At 35.1% G+C, this 20083-nt stretch overlaps 2 protein-coding genes across 2 annotated transcripts; both read left to right on the top strand.

Annotated features, from left to right (window-relative positions):
- The first annotated feature begins 200 nt into the window (after window positions 1-200).
- Window positions 201-2468, top strand: LOC120253283 (protein FAR1-RELATED SEQUENCE 5-like). The gene is made up of 3 exons (XM_039261603.1): window positions 201-1625; window positions 2106-2123; window positions 2355-2468. The coding sequence occupies exons 1-3, from the start codon at window positions 201-203 to the stop codon at window positions 2466-2468; spliced, it is 1557 nt and encodes a 518-aa protein (XP_039117537.1).
- A 1811-nt stretch (window positions 2469-4279) lies between these two features.
- On the top strand, window positions 4280-17254 carry LOC120253288 (glucose-6-phosphate 1-dehydrogenase 6, cytoplasmic-like). The gene is made up of 16 exons (XM_039261610.1): window positions 4280-4435; window positions 4981-5190; window positions 5340-5425; window positions 6035-6101; window positions 6183-6369; window positions 6809-6966; window positions 7055-7123; window positions 7352-7410; window positions 7974-8010; window positions 8658-8729; window positions 8839-8986; window positions 14788-14883; window positions 15167-15237; window positions 16217-16332; window positions 16694-16739; window positions 16897-17254. Exons 2-16 carry the CDS (start codon window positions 4996-4998, stop codon window positions 17062-17064), a joined length of 1575 nt encoding a protein of 524 aa, XP_039117544.1. The 5' UTR covers window positions 4280-4435; window positions 4981-4995; the 3' UTR covers window positions 17065-17254.
- Window positions 17255-20083: the final 2829 nt, after the last annotated feature.

The following is a 20083-nucleotide window of genomic DNA, read 5'->3' as shown; positions in this document are numbered from 1 at the left end:
GAAATGTTGGATTTATCGAGCTAGATGCAAGGAATTATATGCGCACAAGAAGAAAAATAGAATTCTCAGTGGGAGATTCACAAAAGTTGTTGAATTATTTGAATGAAATGCAAATAAAGAATCCCCATTTTTTTTATGCAATCCAACTTGATGATGATGGGAAATTAACAAGCATATTTTGGAGTGATGCAAGATGTAGAATGGATTATGGCTACTTTGGAGATGTTGTTTGCCTTGATCCAACTTACGGAACAAATAAATATGCAATGCCATTTGTTCCAATTGTAGGTGTCAATCATCATCTTCAAACTGTATTATTTGGTTGTGCACTGATTTTTGATGAAACAGAATACTCTTTTGTTTGGGTACTTGAGAAATGGCTACAAGCAATGAAAGGAAGTCATCCCAAAGTAATTATGACTGATCAAGATTCTGCCATTAGTGGTGCAATTGCCAAAGTCTTGCCATATACCATTCATCGATATTGCCTATGGCATATTTTTCAAAATGCTAAGCGACACTTAGGGAGATTATTCACAAGGGGGTCTAAGTTTGGACAAGATTTGTCTTATTGTGTAAGGAGTCCTGAAACTATTGAAGACTTTGAAAAAAAATGGAGTGAATTGCTCACTAAATATGATTTGAATGAAAATGATTGGATGTTGAGAATGTATAGGAAGCGCCAACATTGGGTTCCTGTGTTGTCGCATGAATTCTTTTGTGCGGATATGTGTACAACTCAACGAAGTGAAAGTATAAACAAATTTTTCAAAGGGTTTTTGAGTAGAAAAATGTTGTTGTTGGAGTTTGTTGAAGGTGTTGACAAGGCACTAATTAGGCGTCGAGAGAAAGAAATTGAATCTGATTTTAAAATGAATAATATGCAACCATCCTTAATACTTCATATGCCTATTGAAGAAGAAGCAAGCAAACTGTACACACCGGCTATCTTTGCTAAATTTCAAGAAGAACTACTTGGAAGTCTTCGGTACAAGTGTGAAAAAATTGAAGAGAATGGGAATATAGCTTCATATAAATGTTGGATACCAGAAAAAGAAGTTAGACTTATTAAAATGTGCTCTGAATCTAGTTTATTTGTGAGATGTAGCTGTTGCAAGTTTGAATTTGCGGGTTTCTTATGCCGTCATATATTGAAGGTATTCATTGTGGCTAATGTGGATAAGATTCCAAGAGAATACATGTTAACCCGTTGGACAAGAGATGCAAAATGTGGAAATTTTTTTGATGAAGAAGGTCAAGAAGTTCAAGAAGATTGCTATACTCATTTAACACTTCGATATAGCACCCTTTCTCATGAAGCACAAGAAGTTGCAACCAAGGGATCTTGCTCTACGGAAGTTTATAAAGTGGCTTTGCATTGGTTAAGGAAGACAAGAGAAGAGGTTGACAAGGCTATTAAAGTGCAAAAGTTTGAAGTTCCAAATAACAACATCGACAAGTGTTTATCACAACAAACGATTATGTCAACCAAAGTAACAATCCATGACCCTCCACTAGCAAAATGCAAAGGAAGTGGTGGAAGAAAAAAAGCATTTTGGGAGAAAAATCTCAAGAAAAGAAAGGCCAAAGTTGCTATGGGAAAGAATTCAAGTGTATCAATCAAGGTTAGTTTTATTGTGATTTATTAACATGTACATGGTTTATTGTTGGTCATGTATATAATAATAATCCTTGTATACTTCCTTCGAACAGGAAAATGCTACACTTCAGCCTGCCTTTACTGAGAGCCAAAATGGCTAGAATTGATCTACTATACTCAATATTTTCTAAGGTAATGATGCTGAAGCCATTAAGTTTATTCAAACCTAGTTATTGTATTTAACTATTTTATAATTTATAATATTGTCATTGATAAAGTTTTCATTCTTTTTTTTTTTTCTTTGAACAGATTCAATGGTGAGAGCTACTGAATTGGTTATCTTCAATTGGTGTTCTTCTGTTATTTTGTTTGATTTGCTTGATGTTTAGTGGAATTGATGAACTGTCGTGATTGAGGGCAGTATGGAGTTTGTTGCTACAAAGCTTGTTCTTGTTGATGCAATTATAAGATTCTCAGTAAACTAGGAATGAATTTTTTTTTTCAGGCAGGTTGCAAGTTGCAGGTATCTCACATTGAATCTTTGACCTGGGCAGAATTTCAGGCGGATTGGATTCGAACCCTTGTAATATTGTGATATTTGTTTTATTAAAACTCAAGATTCCTCTTCTTGCTGATCACTATACTCACCAAGAAGAAAACATTCTAGCGGAAAACTGAGAGGAATTCTTCAACTTTTCCATTTCTTTCTATCATTATATGGGATGAATTAAGTTAAATGGTACCGGTCAAAAAGTTGTTTTGTAGTAACCCTGAAAGTAATTGGTCTGGATATGACCATTCTCATGCTTGCCGTGAGGATGAGAACGTGCCTCACACCTTCTGCTCTTGGAATTTGATCCAGAATTAAATTCATAATCAAAAATGCGATATGCAATTCTTTTCACTAGATTGTTTCTCATGCCAATCATTTTTGTTGCATTTTTGAGTCATGTATAAAAGTGTGATGGCGGGGATCTGCTACCGAGTTGGTGCTCTAGTATTGGAAGTGAAGCATCAGTTATGATTGAAGATGTCATTTTCATCATCATTTTATCATTTTTGGCTGGGTCTAGTATGTTCGGATCGAGGCGGATGTTATCAAGAAGATCAAACCTGATGTTTATGAGTGGATGTCAACTAAAAACCAAGTCCGGGTGATTCAACTCTGTAAAAAGATTTGTTAGATATGGTTTTGCTCTTTAGATTTTTCCTTTCACTCGTGAACATTTCCTAGGTTTTTTTAGGCTTGAGTTGTAACTATCAAGACACGGAAGGACAAAAGCTGCAGTTTTTCCGGACACAGGCGAATTTCGAGCAATCATGCCTCGAAATGGAGATCCGGGGCGAATTTCGGAGTAGAAGAGCTTGGAGGAAGGTAGGAAGGAGGTCGGGATGAGAGGGAATAGAGGAGAAGAAGAGAGAATTTTCAGGCCAAAGATGCCTTCTCTATTCATCATTGCTCTATTTATATGAAATCAATACAATCCTAACAACTTTGTCACACTGGCATTTCATCAAGCATCTGTTGTGCCACGACAACTAGCATTATAACCAGAACCTTCTCAAATACTCTTCTCCTAATTACATCCATATTCTTCCCATAAGCAAACTCAAACAACCAACATTTCACTGTATTTCAAACAACCCATATCATTGCCTTTTCATTTATATGAAATCAATACAATCCATAAGCAAACTCAAACAACCCATTAACCCATTAACTCAAACAATCCCATTCCTGCCTTCTGGGTAGCTGATTCATGTGCCACACAAGCCATCTGGATCGGTGAAGGAGTGTTGAAACCAAGCCCTTCCACAACCTTGAGGAGCTCGGTGCTCAACCGGCTCTCGCCCCAGCCACACATCCATAGTTCAAGCGGATCAGCGGATCACATAGACCATAAGCTACAAGATCGGTGCCATGGAACACTGCAGGGAGATCAGCATCAACATCGTCGGCTTTGAGAAGCCTGAGATCTAAATATTTGAGAAGCCTGGACGAAAAGAAGAAGAAGACGCAGGGGAAAAAAGAAGAAAAGGCAGTATGGTCAAAGTAAATGACCATACTGCCCTTTGTTTATTTTTATTAAAATTTAAATCTCAAATAAATCCGGGAAAAATATTTTTTAAAAATGAAAAGACGATGCAGCTCAGATCCCACGGACTCGAGTCCGTGGGATCACTACTCATATTAATAAACCACTTGGTGGTTAGTTAATTTTTTTTATGTTGAAGTGGGTGGTTAGTGAGAAAGTCAGAGAGTTGGATATACTCTCTCTATTCTGAATTATGAGTCATTTTAAGAAAAAAAATTATTCAAAAATAATTGTTGTTTTACAATATCAAGGCAATATTTATTCGTTTTATCCAATTTTACCCATCTTCAATTTTCTAAGTTATACAAATGTAAAGAGTAATATTTATAGTCCCAAAAAATATATATATATATCCAAAAGAGGATAATTTAGTAATTTTGTTAATTTTTATATTAAATTTTAGATTATTTAATGCTAGCAATTCCCAAAAATAAAAAGCCACGTCATCTTGCCAACCTGTAACGGAGGATCCCTAGTACAGCAGGTCTAACAAAAAGTCTCGTTCTCGGGTGACATTAATAAACAAATAATTTTTTTCTTTTTAATGCTTCTCGATTTTATTCATGTTGAATCGGGTGGTTAGTGAGAGAGTCAGAGAGTCAGCGAAATATATATATATATATATATAAAGAGAGAGATGTGGCGGCTTTAAGAATCAAGAAGAGGTCTTGGTGCGAAGTAGGAAGGGTTGGAATCCCAATTCGCTTTTGTTTTTCTTGTGAAATCGGCATCTTGGGAGGTATTTGTGATTTATGATGCGTTTTGGATCTGTTTCAATGTTTATATTGGTTTTTCTTTGACTGTGTGCCGGATCATTTGCTTTTGATCGGTTTCTTGTGTTGTTTGTTGATGGAAGCTGAGTTTTTTTGTTGGTTTTGAGATCGGAGTTCTTCCTTTTTGGTTGCTGTATGTGGTATTTGTAGGTGTATATGATTCTTGAAGTGATTGAACTTCATTCTTTTGAATCCGTTGTCAAATTCTGTTCTTTTTCTTGATTTTCATGATGGATTCTGAAGGATGTGTCTAAAAGTGTGTTTTTTTTTCCTTGGAAAAATTAAGGATCTAGGTTTGTCTAAATTGATTGCATATAGTTTTGAGTTTCAGTCTCTCAGTGATTCAAGATTTGGTATAGATATTACTTATGGTTACTGATGCCTTGTTGATTTATAGTTGCATACTCACTGAGGTATTCTTCATGATTGTCAATACTTGAGCTCTGCTTCTTGTTGTAGTTTTGATGACACTAATTATTTATTTTTTTAACTTTTTGATATTTTTTGCTAGATTATACTGTAAGACATGTCGGCGGGGTTAGGTCTGTCATCTAGAAGCAGTTCCTTGAGTGAGAACTATTTCAGGAGTGAATCTCTCTCTGAGGAGAAAGACCTTGAAAGCGTACCTGAGACAGGGTGCCTCTCTATTATTGTTCTCGGTGCATCAGGAGACCTTGCAAAAAAGAAGACATTTCCTGCACTCTTCAACCTTTTTCGGCAGGTTTGTTGGATTTTTGTAGTTATCTTGTTCAAGTGAAATAACTGAAATAACATTGTTGGATTTAATGTTATATTTTGTTTCTTGGCATTTGAAATAACTCTTGCCAATCTTTAGTCAGTAATGGGTTTCTTCCATTTAATGATACACAGGGATTCTTGAATCCTGATGAAGTCCACATATTTGGATATGCCCGGACAAAGATGTCTGATGATGCTTTGAGAGAGCGTATCCGTGGGTAAGGTTCTTCCTTGAGATTTTGTACTTTTTATTTGTAAAATGATCTTGATGTATAAACGTCAGACTATATTAGATTTATGGATGAGCTTGCTAGAGGAGTTTTTGCCATGTATCAGGTATCTGTTCTTGGAGCAGTATAATTTAGCCAACAATGGACTTATATCTTGTGTGCATGATTGGGTTGTTTACTAGGCCTAGTGCACATGAATCTTTTTGAACTCACACTGCATGTCTTATTATTATATGTTGTTTCTCGTTCAATTATTATGCAAAATGCTATGCTGCTGTCCTAATTGCCAATAGTGTACTTGTTTGGTCGAAATGCCGTTCTCTATTCCCTCTTCTGTTATATACTTTTTATAATTTAACCAAAGCATTTGTTTGTTCTCCATAAAATCTTTAATTGAGCCATGCTTTTTCTCTAATCTCTTTGGTGTTTCTTTATCAAAGCTAAGCAAAAATATATTTTACCCCTCCCAAAACCTCAACCTGGCGGGAACCTTGTGCATTGGACAGCCCTTTTTTATTTAGTATGATGTCTTTTCAAGTTTGTCTGTAGAGATTATGATTATACTGGCTATTACTCATTTACACATCACATTTCCAGATACCTTACCCCAAACAAAGGAACTTCATCTGAGCAATCAGAAACTCTATCAAAGTTTTTGCAGTTGGTAAGTTAAAAACGTCTGTCTTTCTTTAACTTTTTTGTAGAATTGGCACCTAAAAAATATTTCCGGGTGATTATTTTGCAGGTAAAATATGTAAGTGGTTCTTATGATAGTGAAGAGGGCTTTCGGTTATTGGATAAGGAAATCTCAGAGCATGAGTTAGCAAAAAACAGTCAACCAGGAACATCTCGAAGATTATTTTATCTTGCACTACCTCCATCTGTTTATCCTTCTGTTTGTAAAATGATCAGAAATTATTGCATGAACCAGTGTAAGCTCTTAGCTTTATTGATATGATGACACATATTTCAAAATATTTCTAATATATAATAACATTATGGATTTAAAAACTTGCTATACACCTTCTTCATTATGTGCAACTTTTTGCTTTTTTTGTTTTTAAAAGAAGATATACCTTAGACATACTTGAGCATACATGCTCTCAGAAGATTTACATATAACCTTTTGTTAATAGTTATATCACTGATTTTGTCTTTTTTTTGGGTAATTCTTTTTTTGAAATCTTAAATTATTGGCAGTTTTATTTGACAATTAATTACCTTTGGAAGGTTCAAATTTTTCTCAAATTAAATGACTGTGTCTGTCTTTGCAAATTATATGTTCATGTTCTATCTTCTTAATTGTGAACTTATCTGAAGTTTATCATTGATATGATACATGTGGATGACCTAATTGTTAATATATTTCAGCTCATCTTAGCGGGTGGACCCGTATTGTTGTTGAGAAACCCTTTGGAAAGGATCTAAGTTCTGCAGAAGAACTGAGTTCCCAGCTAGGAGAGCTATTTGATGAAGAACAACTTTACCGTATTGATCACTACTTAGGAAAAGAGCTGGTGCAAAACTTGGTCAGTTTGTGTGGCTTTTAGATTGAGCTTATATTTATACTTTTGTTGTGTACTGATCATCTTCCCCATACCTTTTTTTGCATTACAGCTGGTGCTTCGTTTTGCCAATCGTTTCTTTTTGCCCCTTTGGAATCGTGATAACATTGATAACATACAGGTGAGGATCTTTTCTTTGGTTGTAAAGAGGTATCACCTATTAATTAGGAATTGGTATCTGTCAGTTCTATGCCAATCACTTCACCTTCCTTTTCAGTTTACAGAATTTAAATTTTAACATGTCAAATAAAGACGTTAATAATCGTGTGTCAGTCATCAACTCTTGAGCATACCATCATTATTTCCAGTTTTGAGAAGTTGATTATTTCTACTTCACTTAATTTTGCAGGTTGTCTTCAGGGAGGATTTTGGTACAGAAGGCCGTGGTGGATATTTTGATGAATATGGGTATGATATCATGCTGCTCATAAATAAAACCAATTTTAATGAAGGAATCATTTGCCTTTAATCTTAAAAGAATTTCCTTCATTTTTGGTCAATTTCTTCTGGAAATAAGAAGTGGTTGCACATGTTTTTTATACCAGTAAATCAGACGTCTATGTGGAAATATGATGGGTTTGCAAATCAAGAGGTCTAGCACTAGATAACTGGTGGGAACAATCTCAAACCCCCAGTGAACCATCTATAAAAAATGGTAATATGCTAGGCCTAGTGCGGAAAAAATGTCATAGCCACAAAGATAGAATGGTGCCATATTGATGGAGAGTCCATCTGATGGTGATATCTATGAATGCTTCATGAAACTTTTTCTCAGCATGGTTTTAAATCCATCTCTTCCCTAGAGTTCTCATCTTATTCAGACAGCTTCATAAATCTATGCCTCAACATGTTTTCATCTATAGCATAATAGGAAGCTACAGATTAGAAGTATCATGTTTATTTTGTGCCCATGCAATGGTGTTTCCCTCTTTATTATGTAATATATAAATTTATTTATTTTGTTTTCACAGAATCATTCGGGATATCATTCAGAATCATCTATTGCAGGTAAACAAACTAAATTTTTTATAAGCCAAATTATCAATTTCTCTTATGCTCATATGACCAAGTTCTTGATCATTTTGGGTTTTTGTGGTTTTCATATGAATGTAAACGTCTTGAAGACATGTTTTAAATTCTTTTACATCAGCTACTATATTATCATGGGCTATGATAGATTATAAATTCTTTTTCCTTAAAAAAAAATTCTACCCACATATTGAAGAGCATGCTTGCATTCCAGGACCTCCTTGTTTGCTTTCGCACTCTTTCAAGCTGTTTGAGTATTTTGCTCTTATTTTTCGGTATCTTAACTAGTTCTGTTTTTGCAATTTTTATTTTCTTTCTTATGTTTTGTGGTTTTGACTTTAGGAAAATTAGATCATTCATGATTTTCTCTATATGACCTTATTGTAGCGTCAATCCAAAATGTTTGTTTGTTGAAATTGCATTTCTTTATGACCAACTAAGATGACTCCACCGACTATATCGAAAATTCTTCTTCAACACTTTTATCCTTTGAGGCGCCTTGAGTTTTTCCTATAGTTTGTGTGCAACCTGATAGTTCTTAAAGCATTATGCTTCATTAGGTAGTCAAAATATTACTCGTCTATTTGGTGGTCTTTTGAAAATTTAAGTTTTTTGTACCAATACAGGTTCTTTGTCTAGTTGCGATGGAGAAGCCTGTTTCTCTCAAGCCTGAGCACATACGAGATGAAAAAGTGAAGGTGCTTTTGTTTGTACTAACATAACTGGAGGAAACATGATGATTTTTTTCTGTAAATTCCGTTGGGCAATACTGGGCATTGCCAACAATAATTATTTTTCAAATTTCAGTTTCTCCAGTCTGTGCTTCCTATAGCACTGGAAGATGTTGTCCTTGGACAATATGAAGGCTACAGAGATGACCCAACAGTTCCCGATGATTCAAACACCCCTACTTTTGCAACAGTTATCTTGCGGATACATAATGAAAGATGGGAAGGTATGCTTTAGTTCCTTTGCATCATCATTATTATTTGTAAAACTGGATAAACTGCATTCATTGAAATAGATTATTCAAAGTATAACAAAGAAGGATAAAAGGATAGAAAGGTCCAGCCGTCCAGGTAAAGCAACAACAATAACCGGACTATTTAGATAACTGATCATCTCACATCTTACTCTTCATAGAAAAGGGAAAGACCCTTCTTCACCAAGGATTTGGTCTCAGCAATCTTGTGACGCACAGATGAATGAGATTCATTGAACTAAGAGATTATAAAGAGTTAATTTTAGAGATAATTTTGGTATAGACGTGTTTATTATCAAAGTATCTGTTGTGACATTCAGCACAAATATTCTAAATGATAGCTAAAATCATGAGTTCCCAACTTATTTTGAGAGGGTTTCCCATCTCCATAACTTCCACATTCCTAAAGATTTTATATTTTTTAGGTTAATGTGAGGACCCAAATGAGGCTAGAAAATGTGTTGGCAAGTACTAGTGACTAAAAATAAGAAAACATGATGTGAATCATATCTCCATCTTTTAGGGGCAAAGAAAGCAGATCAAGGGGATTCCTTTGTAACAATGCTAGGCAAGGTTGTCAATGGTGAGGATTTTGTTATCCAAAACCAATCGTGCAATAAGTTTGATCTCTAAACTTGTGGGAAAAGGACAACTACAAATCATTATCAATGTGATAGTGGTAAAATGACTGGAATAAGAAGGAATTGTTGGTTGTGAGGTTACATGATTGGGAGTCATTAACCTATGCTAGCATGAGTTGGTCTAGTATCACCCAAAAGGGCTAAAGATCTTGTTCAATTGCAGCTTATGAAGTGTCTTGGTTATAACAATGCTGTCCTTGGTGCCAAATCTATATTTTGTAATTAAAAGAGTGCAAGGAAGCCCCGTAAAGGTTGGGAGGACCTACTCAATCAATTTATTGTGGTAGAAATTGATTCTTTCTTTTTCTATCATTACCAATATGTTAGAACTCACAGTAAATGAATAAGAAATGTAATGGAAAGATAAAGAAACAAAGAATGGAATTTGGATTTGAAGAAGAAAAGGAAATTAAAATTTAGGAATATGCAAAATACAAAGGCACATGTAAGAGGTGCTACTCTCCTAAAGCCAGAAACCACTCAATACCAATTCCACCTTTCCCAGGTGCTTTTTTCCACCAATATACCTAACAATTTTTGCTACCAATCATAAGATCAACACTTAATTCAGTACTTGAAGCGTCTGCTAAAATTTCACCATCCAAGTGTTTAAGGGGAAACAACAAGGTCTTAAACTCTTGCTTGTATTTCCTAACACTTGTTGTTTGCTTGAGAGAGAAAATGCTGGTGAGGTGTTCCCTTATGTTTGAGCGAGAATTTCCTCAACAATTGGGTTCCGAGCTCTTCCTGTATCAAATATGAGCGATGTTTTTCTTCCTATTATAACCATGCAAGCGCTACTCCTTGTGAGCACACCATTATGGTCTCTAACTTTTCAGCCTTTATCAAGCGGTTTATGGAGAAATATTACTATGTTCAAAAAACCCATGTGATGGGATCATCTTCACCGTCACCAATTTCTGATCCTTAAATTGTTGACACCCTTAACTGTATTTGTGCTTCTCCTTTTGGAGTACATCAACCACCGACTCTTCCATCAGCGCTTGACAACTTTCTTTCCAACAACTTGTTGATATCTTACAAAAGTATTAAGGACCTCATCCATTTTCTGGGATAAGGACATTGAGGTACCTAGATTATTGAATATTTTTCGATGGCTGGAATTTCTCCTGCATGTTATCTATTTGTGACTTCATTCGTGTTACCGGCATCACACACGGAGGAAGGATGGGCTTTGATACCAAATGTTAGAACTCGCAGTAAAGAAACAAAAAATGTAATGGAAGAATGAAGAAAAAAAAGAGTGGACTTTGGATTTAAAGAAAAAAAAAGGAAATTGCTTTCAGGAATATGCAAAATACAGATGCACATTCAAGTGGTGCTTCTCCCAAAGCCAGAAACCACCCAGTTCCATTTCCTCCTCTTTCCTGGTGCTCTCTGTCACCAATATACCCAATAATTTTTGACATAATAGTAACCCCTACCCCTCAGACTTCTAGAGATATTCTTATAACTAAATCACAACTCATGCCGCCATTCAAAAACTTTATTCAGGCATAGGTCTCTTTTTTCAATCAACTTTTTCTGGCATTTAGTTCCTCCAATTCTAGGATTAGGCTGAATTCTTCCACTCCCAAAGTTGGGCTTGAAGTTCCCAAGGTCTTCTTCTTTTTTCTATAAGTAAATTTAACTAGAGGCCTATCACAATTTTAGAAGTCGGATTTCTAAAGAAAGCTGGATGGGAATGGCAAATCCGTTTCTAGATGGAGAACGTTGATGGATCGTTATAATAAGGAAAAGGTATTGAATTAGAAGTAGGGATCTAAAAAGATTTAGGACAAAGGCCTACATCGCCAATTATAATTTTCCACCACCATTTGCCAAAAAAGCGAATTTCCGTGCGATGCCCATAATAAGGATCATATGATAGCCTTCGTGGCCTTGTTTCCATAGATAGAAAGGTAAAAGATAGGAAGCAAAGCAATAGGATAATTGAGAGCCCTTGCAATATCCTTTAGAGCGTAGTTAATGGATATGGTCAGGATGATGAAGCTTTAGGTGAAATTGATTCTTAACCTTAAGAGTTTTTCAAATATGTGGGAGATGATGAGCTTTAATGTCTAGAACATGCAATAGGGTCCTATAACAAAAGATCAAGGAGTTTTCAACATATTAGATAAAGGCTATGTCATTGACCTTGTCTTGGTTATGCTTCAAGCGAATACACCAATAATGACCGACCCTTGAAGCTTGATTAAGCATGGTGTTGAAGACATCAACAACTAGCATGAATTGCAACGATGATAGCAAATCACCCCAGTGAAGCCTTGCCTTATTTATGATGTATCATATGGGTTCCCTTTGATTATGGGCCTAGATTTGGAAAAGAACATGAGAGTTTTGATCCAACAAATCCACCTTGGCTCAAAATTTTACTCTTGAATGGTCTCATCAAGAAATTTGCAATCAACCATGTTAAAAGCTTTTTCAAATTCAATTTTGAAAAGCGAGACATATAAGTTGCCATCCCTTATCCCAAATATAAGTTTTTTCACCGCAACCCCATTATCATGGATAGACTGGGATAAAGGTAGTTTGAAAATGGCCATCAAATTCCCAAATATGATTAGAAGGCCAAAGGTCAAAACCTTGGTAGTAAGCTTCACGAAGTAGTTAAATAAGTTGGCAAGCCTATTGTAAGACAAGGAGACTGAAAAAAAGTTCTCCCAATAAGGATAATCCAACAATGTGCATAAAGTTTAAGCACTCCAAGTTGGCTCATTCCTCGAAGAAACTCAAGAAGGTAAAGATGCCTTTATTGATAAAGTTCTAGCTATGTTCGTAGACCATTTATTTATGGTGCTTTGTCAATCCTTATTGCCTTTACTATAGCAAAGGTTTTGTCTTTAAAGGCTATCCAAGAAATTAAGGTCCTTTATGGGTTGATGGCAAATAATCTACACTAGAATATGTCAACCCGATGTGTCGCTTGGTGAATAGATTATTGAGATGTGCGATGGCCATCAAGATCCTATCTGCGTTCTCAAAGTAGGAGTCCTCAACTTTTAGCTTCCTTATCTAATTGAAGTTCCTTTTGTTGTTAACCATCTCATGAAAATATAGCCATTCTTTTTGGGCGATAGTGATTTGAAATCGTTACCTTTAGTGGGCCTTTTTCTCTGGAATAAATGAGTCATAAGCATTGCGTAGGGCCACTTCGAAGGTGATCTTATCATCCAAAATAGTGCATTGATAGAGAGTTCTTCTCCAAACTCTAAGGCAACCCTGTGCAAGAAGGCCATGTTTTCCAAAAGGTTTGGTTCTTTCTACCATTCTTCTACTAGATCCTACACCCTTTTGCACAGTTCTAATTATTATTAACTGAAAAAAGCACTTCCACTATCTATAGTTGTCACTCTCTAAACAAGATGGAATGTGATTCCAATGTAATCCTCGTTAAGTTGGTGTCTTATACTTTGAGGGAGAAGGTTTTCTAACCCAAGATAAGAAAGTGGTCTAGTTTGATCAAAGCAGGTTAAGACCTCTCATTAAACCATATAAATTTCCTACCAAAAAGGGGGAGATATAGGAGCTTATGGTTTTTAGGATCAAACATTCAAAATCAAGCATATTTCTCTAATTATTGGTTTTGGTACTCCTATCCTCTATGGAGCAAGTGCATTAAGATTACCGCAAAGACTTCAAGGGCCACTTCATTCAGTCCTCTGTAGATGGAGCTCCTTCCAAAACATGCTTTATAAGCTGAGAATCATTCTATCCGTAAATTATATAGTACATCCAAATAAGAGGTGGAACAATCCTCAATAATAATAGAAATAGAAATTTGATCAAAATGGGCACTCATCAGCCAAAAATGGTGATCATTCCCCTTCCCCTTTAAATTGATTCTTACCCAGGGATCTTCAAATATGGTTATTTTAAATTCAAACTTTGTCTCTTGAAGATGTTGGATCCTAATTATCTGTAATGCGAAATAGTTACTAACTAGAAAATGCTTTTTAGGCTTTATTAGATTCTTAATGTTCCATCACATAATTTTTATGAAAGCATAGAAAATGTTCAAGGAAAGGAAGGGGTTTAAATGTTGTTTCCAACCTTAGCAAGCCGTTCAACCTTACATGAACTAATTTTAGATGCCTCACATGAACTAAAGTTAACCCATAAAAGTAAAGTAGAAAAAAAGATATCGTTATTAGCCACTTAAAAAGGAAATTCAAAACAAACAAGAAAGGAGGAAGGGAAAGGTTGCGAACAATTAGACGGCTTCCTAGTGGATTTGGGGCACCATAAATTTTGCTCTTAGGTTGCTTAGCTCTATTACTTCTTCGGGGAGTGGGGAGGGAGAGAGGGGCCAACCAATCTCCATAAATGGCGCATCAACATGTTCAGGTTTCCTTGGGGGCCATAGAGGTTAGGCTTCTCCTTCTCAGATTCAACATGGTGGTCCTTCAGTTTGGAGTCTAGTAAGGTGCTCAAGTGCTCAGACTCACATGCTTGGCCCTGTTGTTGGGACCTCTCTGTATTGGGCCATCAACATAGTGACACCAAAATATGACATAAGGTCTTGGGAGAGAGGTTAGGTCAGTTACTCAAAATGCTGTTGTGGGTTGAAAGTGTTGCCATGTTTGCCACCCAAGAGTAGATCATCTTCTATGCTCATGACCAGATTACTTGTTGTATATCTTCTCCTGGGGCATCCTTTCATGCTCACCACTGGCATAGGACAAATTAGGCATGTGACACTTGCGCTGAATTGAAGCCCTTCTTACTGTATTGGGGAAAGAGATGAACATTAAGGGTGTTTTTGAGATGCTCCTGAGTGTGAACATGGACTACCTGCCTATAGAAGTGAAGGGAGATAGAAGCAAACCAGTGCTTTTCGATGCTTGCAGGCTTCCCTAGGCACTGGGGAAGATTGAGGAAACGATGACAAGGTGGGAGGTGATTAGTTCCATTTAAGAACTACATTTTGGTTGATACATACTATTGTTTGATACATATCTGAACTTTATTTCTTCTTGTAACTGGTCCTCTTCAGTGTTACCTGCAAAACACTTGATAAATTTTATCTGTACGCCATCTTGAAACTGGAAAACCATAATCTTCTTTGCCATTATTGTCTTTGATCTAATCTAAATGCATAATCTGCAGGCGTCCCTTTTATACTCAAAGCAGGAAAAGCTTTGAATTCAAGGAAAGCAGAAATACGTGTGCAATTCAAGGATGTCCCGGGTGATATTTATAGATGTAAATCTTTGCCACCTTTTATTTTCCTGCATTCATGGCGTCTACTTGATTTCTCTCTTTATGAGCTTCATGTGAGAATCTTGTGCTTATTTTAGAAGTAAACAATTACAGCATATAATCTCCAGTAACTATAAAGCTTTTTATTCACTTCATGCGGAAATCTCTTAAACTGCTTAACCAGCCATATGGCTTCTTGTCTATGAGAAGACAGGCACTTGATATTTGAGTTTTAGCTATCAGCTTGCACTATATGGTTAACACATGTTATGTCAAATATCCATAGGTAAAAAGCAAGGGAGAAATGAGTTTGTAATACGCTTGCAGCCTTCAGAGGCCATGTATATGAAATTAACGGTATGTATGTGTTGCTGTGACTTCAGTTTTGAGATTTTTATTGCAGTACATGCTTAATGTTTTCTGACAACCTAAGCCCCTTTACACCAACATTAATTAAATGTCAATATGAGATATTTATTGCTGTTTTCTGTCCAGTTAGCAATTTGAGTAGACACTTTTGGGCATGGTTGTTTAGTTTCTTTAGTTTTAAAGAAGATGACTTTCATGAGAACACGGCAGTTGAAAGTTTGGAACTTACACCAGGATTTGGAGCTACCTTTTTCTGAGAATGCAGTCTCTTAAGCTCTGGGTATAGTATGTGGTGGGTGATAGGATATTTTTATCTTCTTATAACTAAATATTGTGGAGTTCCTAATGAGTTGCTAACTTTTGCTAGATTTGCTCCCATCTTAATACAGATCTCATTAATTAGGATACCTAACTAGTGTTTTCCTTGCTGCAAAATGGCTATCGCTCTTATTTAGGTGATTCAAATCACTTCAGATTGTGGAAAAAAATTAAAAATTTTGTCGGTTGTTTTTGTTTCTGCCAGTGTATTGCACTCCTGGCTTTTAAGTCCTGTGTTGGCTCTTCTAGAGGGAGAAGAAGTCAACTTCTTAGCATTTTGCTATTATTAGCATTCATATTCACTGAGTGGATTATATATGAACTTGCTGTGGATTTGTTATGTGAAACCTCTCTATGCAATCATGGGTCACTACTACGAGAATTTTTTTTTATATGATATTATCCATTTTGCAAAAGGAAAGCAAAATGTCAAACTTCCCTATAGATTCTGTAGGTTCATTATACAAATGTTCTACATATGTTATTGATTGTTTTATTATTCAATGTGTCAGTGTGTTGCATGCCTTATTAATTATAATCTTGAAGTATATGCGGTGATGGTTCACTGTCAAAATTCTTAGAGCTAACATTGCTCGCTGCAGATTTTCTGATTATTTTTCACTTGGATTGTTATCAATTCATTCTGCAGGTCAAGAAACCCGGTCTTGAGATGTCAACCATACAGAGTGAATTAGATTTGTCCTATAGACAACGTTATCAAGATGTCACTATACCTGAGGCATATGAGCGATTAATTCTGGACACGTACGTGCTGCAACCTAACCTTCAACACTTAATATCAGTAAACATGACTTTTTGTTCAATGTCTATAGCTTAATGCATGACACCTTTTTCTCTTGACAATTCGACTATAGTCTATTTTATTGGATTCTCATACTTAATTTAAAATCTGCGCTTTAATATTAATATGAGGCAACCACTCATTGATCATGACTTCCACCCATGTTTTAGATGTTGCAGTCATCTGGCAATTGTTCTTCTTTGTTTTTTCTTCTGCTTCTTGGGGAATTTAATCTACAGTAGCAGTTTCTTATCTTTCCACAACTTCTTCTTCTTCTTCTTCTTCTTCTTCAATGTGCTAACTTAGTAGTTTGACATTTCGCAGTATAAGGGGAGACCAACAACATTTTGTCCGCAGAGATGAACTCAAGGTACATGAATGCATTCAAATTAAATAAGCAGACCTGCGCTATTTGCCGTAATCTTTCAATAAACTCATTCATATTGAGCACTATGCTCTTCTCTATAAGAGTCTCGAGTTTATGACCAATAACTGACGTTTAGCTGTTTCGCACCTCTGTTTTCCAGGCGGCATGGGAGATATTTACTCCTTTGCTTCACAAAATAGATGCCGGAGAACCAAAGTCCATACCTTACAAACCGGGCAGCCGAGGCCCAGCAGAGGCAGACGAGCTGCTAGCGAAAGCGGGCTATGTGCAAACACACGGCTACGTATGGATACCCCCATCCTTATAATCATCAGTCTTCGAAGTATTGACCATAATTAATCAGTCAGGTGTTCCGCATATCAATTGAATCGAATAAATCACTTATGATTACAAAGAGTTAAACCAATAAGACTTCGATGCTGTATGTGAAAACGCATTGCTGTTGTAATAGTATACTTGTTTGCAATCAATAAATCTATGCTTGTTTTCATGATCAAGAACATGCACACTTAGATCTGTCAGTTATTTATTCGAAGATAGAATACGAAGATTACAGTTGTTTATTACATTGAGATCTGCAGCTTTTCTGCATCTGAATACCAAGATCTAAACAAAATTTGCAGAATTCTTTATCCTTCTCCCAACTTATACAAATAACCAATCATTCTCACAATCGACAACCCGCCGCCGCTGCCGAATTATGGCAATAATTTTCTGACAAATTATTTGTTTATACTATATATTTATGATAGGAATAAAAAAAACATGAAAAAAAAATCTAAGGGAGGTTTCACAGCTAGATTCAAGTTGGATTTGAGGAAGTTCATAGTCCCATGTGGCCTAACAAGAAGATTCAATGTTTCTATCCATAAGAAGGCAAAGAGGGGCCAAGTGTTTCAGAGTCCCAAGTGCTTAAATCCATGCATTTGTTGTCACAGAGACCAGCACTCCCATTATCAATGAAATGGTACTAAGTTCAGAGCATTATGGTCTTACATACCAGATTTCACTTTCATTTGAAGGCATGGTCCCTTTTGTTTTTGTTTTTGTTTTTTTGTTTTTTTTTTAGGGTTATTGTGTTTTCTTTGACCACATGAAATGAGTGTCCATCTTCTTCATTTTATTTTGTTTTTTATTTTTTTATTTTTTTAGATAATATCGATAAGTTGCACCCACACACTAAATCCTCATGCATGTTTTTGAAAAAGAGCAGAATTTTTGTCTTGCATGCGCATGGGAGTTAAAAACAGTACTACTCGTCTCTTACGGTGATAGTTTTATTATTTTATTGATAGAAATCAGACATAAATATGATGAACTTGGAAATTACATGCATTTAAAAGAATAATCATTTAAAAAGTGTTTTCTTCTTTTTTTTAAAAAAAAAATACATAAATACCCCTTTAAAAGCACATTCTATTTATACTTAGCAAAACAGTAAAACACTAATATATATATATATATATATATATATCTCTTTCCTTTAGAAAATAAATTATTCAAAAAAAATTGTAGATATGGATAATTTATATTTTAAAAAAAAGGAAATAGAGGGGATGAACAAACATATTGGGAAATGAAGCCTAACAAGTACTTGTTTTCTTGTTTAATAGAAATAAATAAACACATAGAAAGACAAAAAACAAAATAATAAAAGGAGAGGGTTTTGGTTAGTTAGTGATGAGACATTAACAAATGAGAGTGCATTGGGCTATATAGAATAAGTCCAAAGAAGACTAGTTGTGACCCCATAAGGACACATGCTCACATGACATTGCACATGAAGAGGCCCCCCTCTCTTTGTTATTTGACATAAATACCCTTATTTTTAGATTAATATTGTAATTACTTCCCTTAAGATAAATTAATCATTTCCCAAATAAATAAATAAATAAACAAAAAGAATCATTGAGTACTGTGCTTTGTTTTAGTATACTAATTTCTTCTTCTAAAATTCAAACTAGGGCACATGCCTCATGTGGTGCACTGTCTATAGAGTGCTTTTACAATCATTGGCACTAATTCTTTTCATTAATAATTATAGTGTTGTTTAAATGGAATTAGTTATTAGTGCTTGTTTGCCACTATTGTTTCAAATCTCTATTATACAGCTTATCAATTATTGTAAGTTTTTGGTTAATAAATTTTGTAAAATTTAAAAATTAGAATTAATAGATTTTTTTTAAAAAAAAGTTAAGCTAAATAAAACACCAAAGACACCCTTAATTACATGTGATTAATAGTCATTTATTATGTCATGTAGGTACAAAACCATAAGGGTAAACAAAACCAAAATCCTCAATTACATTAAAATGTTAGCTTTGAATGAAATGATTAAAATGTCTTATTATATCAACAACAAGGCAAAAGCCATCCATCATACAACTTCTTTCCACTTGATTAATGATAATAATACATCCATAGGGTCATTTATGTAATTTTATTCTTCCTGTCTTCTATAAAAAGGGCAACATATGTGCTTGTTTCCCATAGTCAAGTAACTAACCAATCTTTGCATTAAAAAAAAAAAAAAATTCATAAAGGAAGAAAAGAGAAAAATCAAAGTGAGAGATGGTTTGCAAGGTTGTGGAGACTAAGTATGGGAGGCAAGAGTCAATGGAGAAGAAGAAGATGAAGGATGAGAGTGAGGTAATGGTGGTGAAGAAGCAAGAGAGCATGGTGAGATTGCATTGTAATAAAGGGAAGGCTTGTAGGTTTAAGAGGAGTTGTTTCAATGAAGAAGATGATGCTGCTTCCTCTGCTATGCTTCTTTTAGCTTGTGTTGTCTTCTCTCCTATTTCTTGATTTTCATCTTCATAACTTATTAATTATCTCTTCTTCTTCTTCTTCTTCTTCTTCTTCTTGTTTTTAGTTGTGCTTGAATTTTAGTTGAACTTTTTTTTTATTGCTTAATTAATTCCCTTCACTAGTTGGTGTACCTTTTGTTAGTTTTATCAATTAATTCCTCTTCACCTTTGTTTCTTTTAATTTTCCTCTTGTTTGTGTCTATGTAAGAAGCAAAATGTTGGTTTGAATGTGTATTTATTTTTGTCTAGAAAAGTGTTGTTGTGTAAAGTAAATAATTTTGTTGTGAGGTAATTTTATTTCTCCTATTGTTCAATGAATGTTTTGTTTCTATGCAAGTATTTTTTTCCTAAAAATATTTATCAAAAAGCTGCTTTTTTTGGTTGAGAGATGTGAATAAGAGTCTAAATTGAAAAAGGATTAAAATAGTACCTTTATTACTATAGAGGTAATATCTATAGAAAATTAGTGTCATGTTTTATGCATAGTATTTTTAGTGTTTATGTATATTAACTTAATTG

Source organism: Dioscorea cayenensis, unplaced genomic scaffold, assembly GCF_009730915.1.
Source record: "Dioscorea cayenensis subsp. rotundata cultivar TDr96_F1 unplaced genomic scaffold, TDr96_F1_v2_PseudoChromosome.rev07_lg8_w22 25.fasta BLBR01000032.1, whole genome shotgun sequence".
In the NCBI taxonomy this organism is placed as follows: domain Eukaryota; kingdom Viridiplantae; phylum Streptophyta; class Magnoliopsida; order Dioscoreales; family Dioscoreaceae; genus Dioscorea; species Dioscorea cayenensis.
Note: the sequence above shows the minus strand (reverse complement) of the source record. Positions and strands in the feature narration are given on the sequence as shown.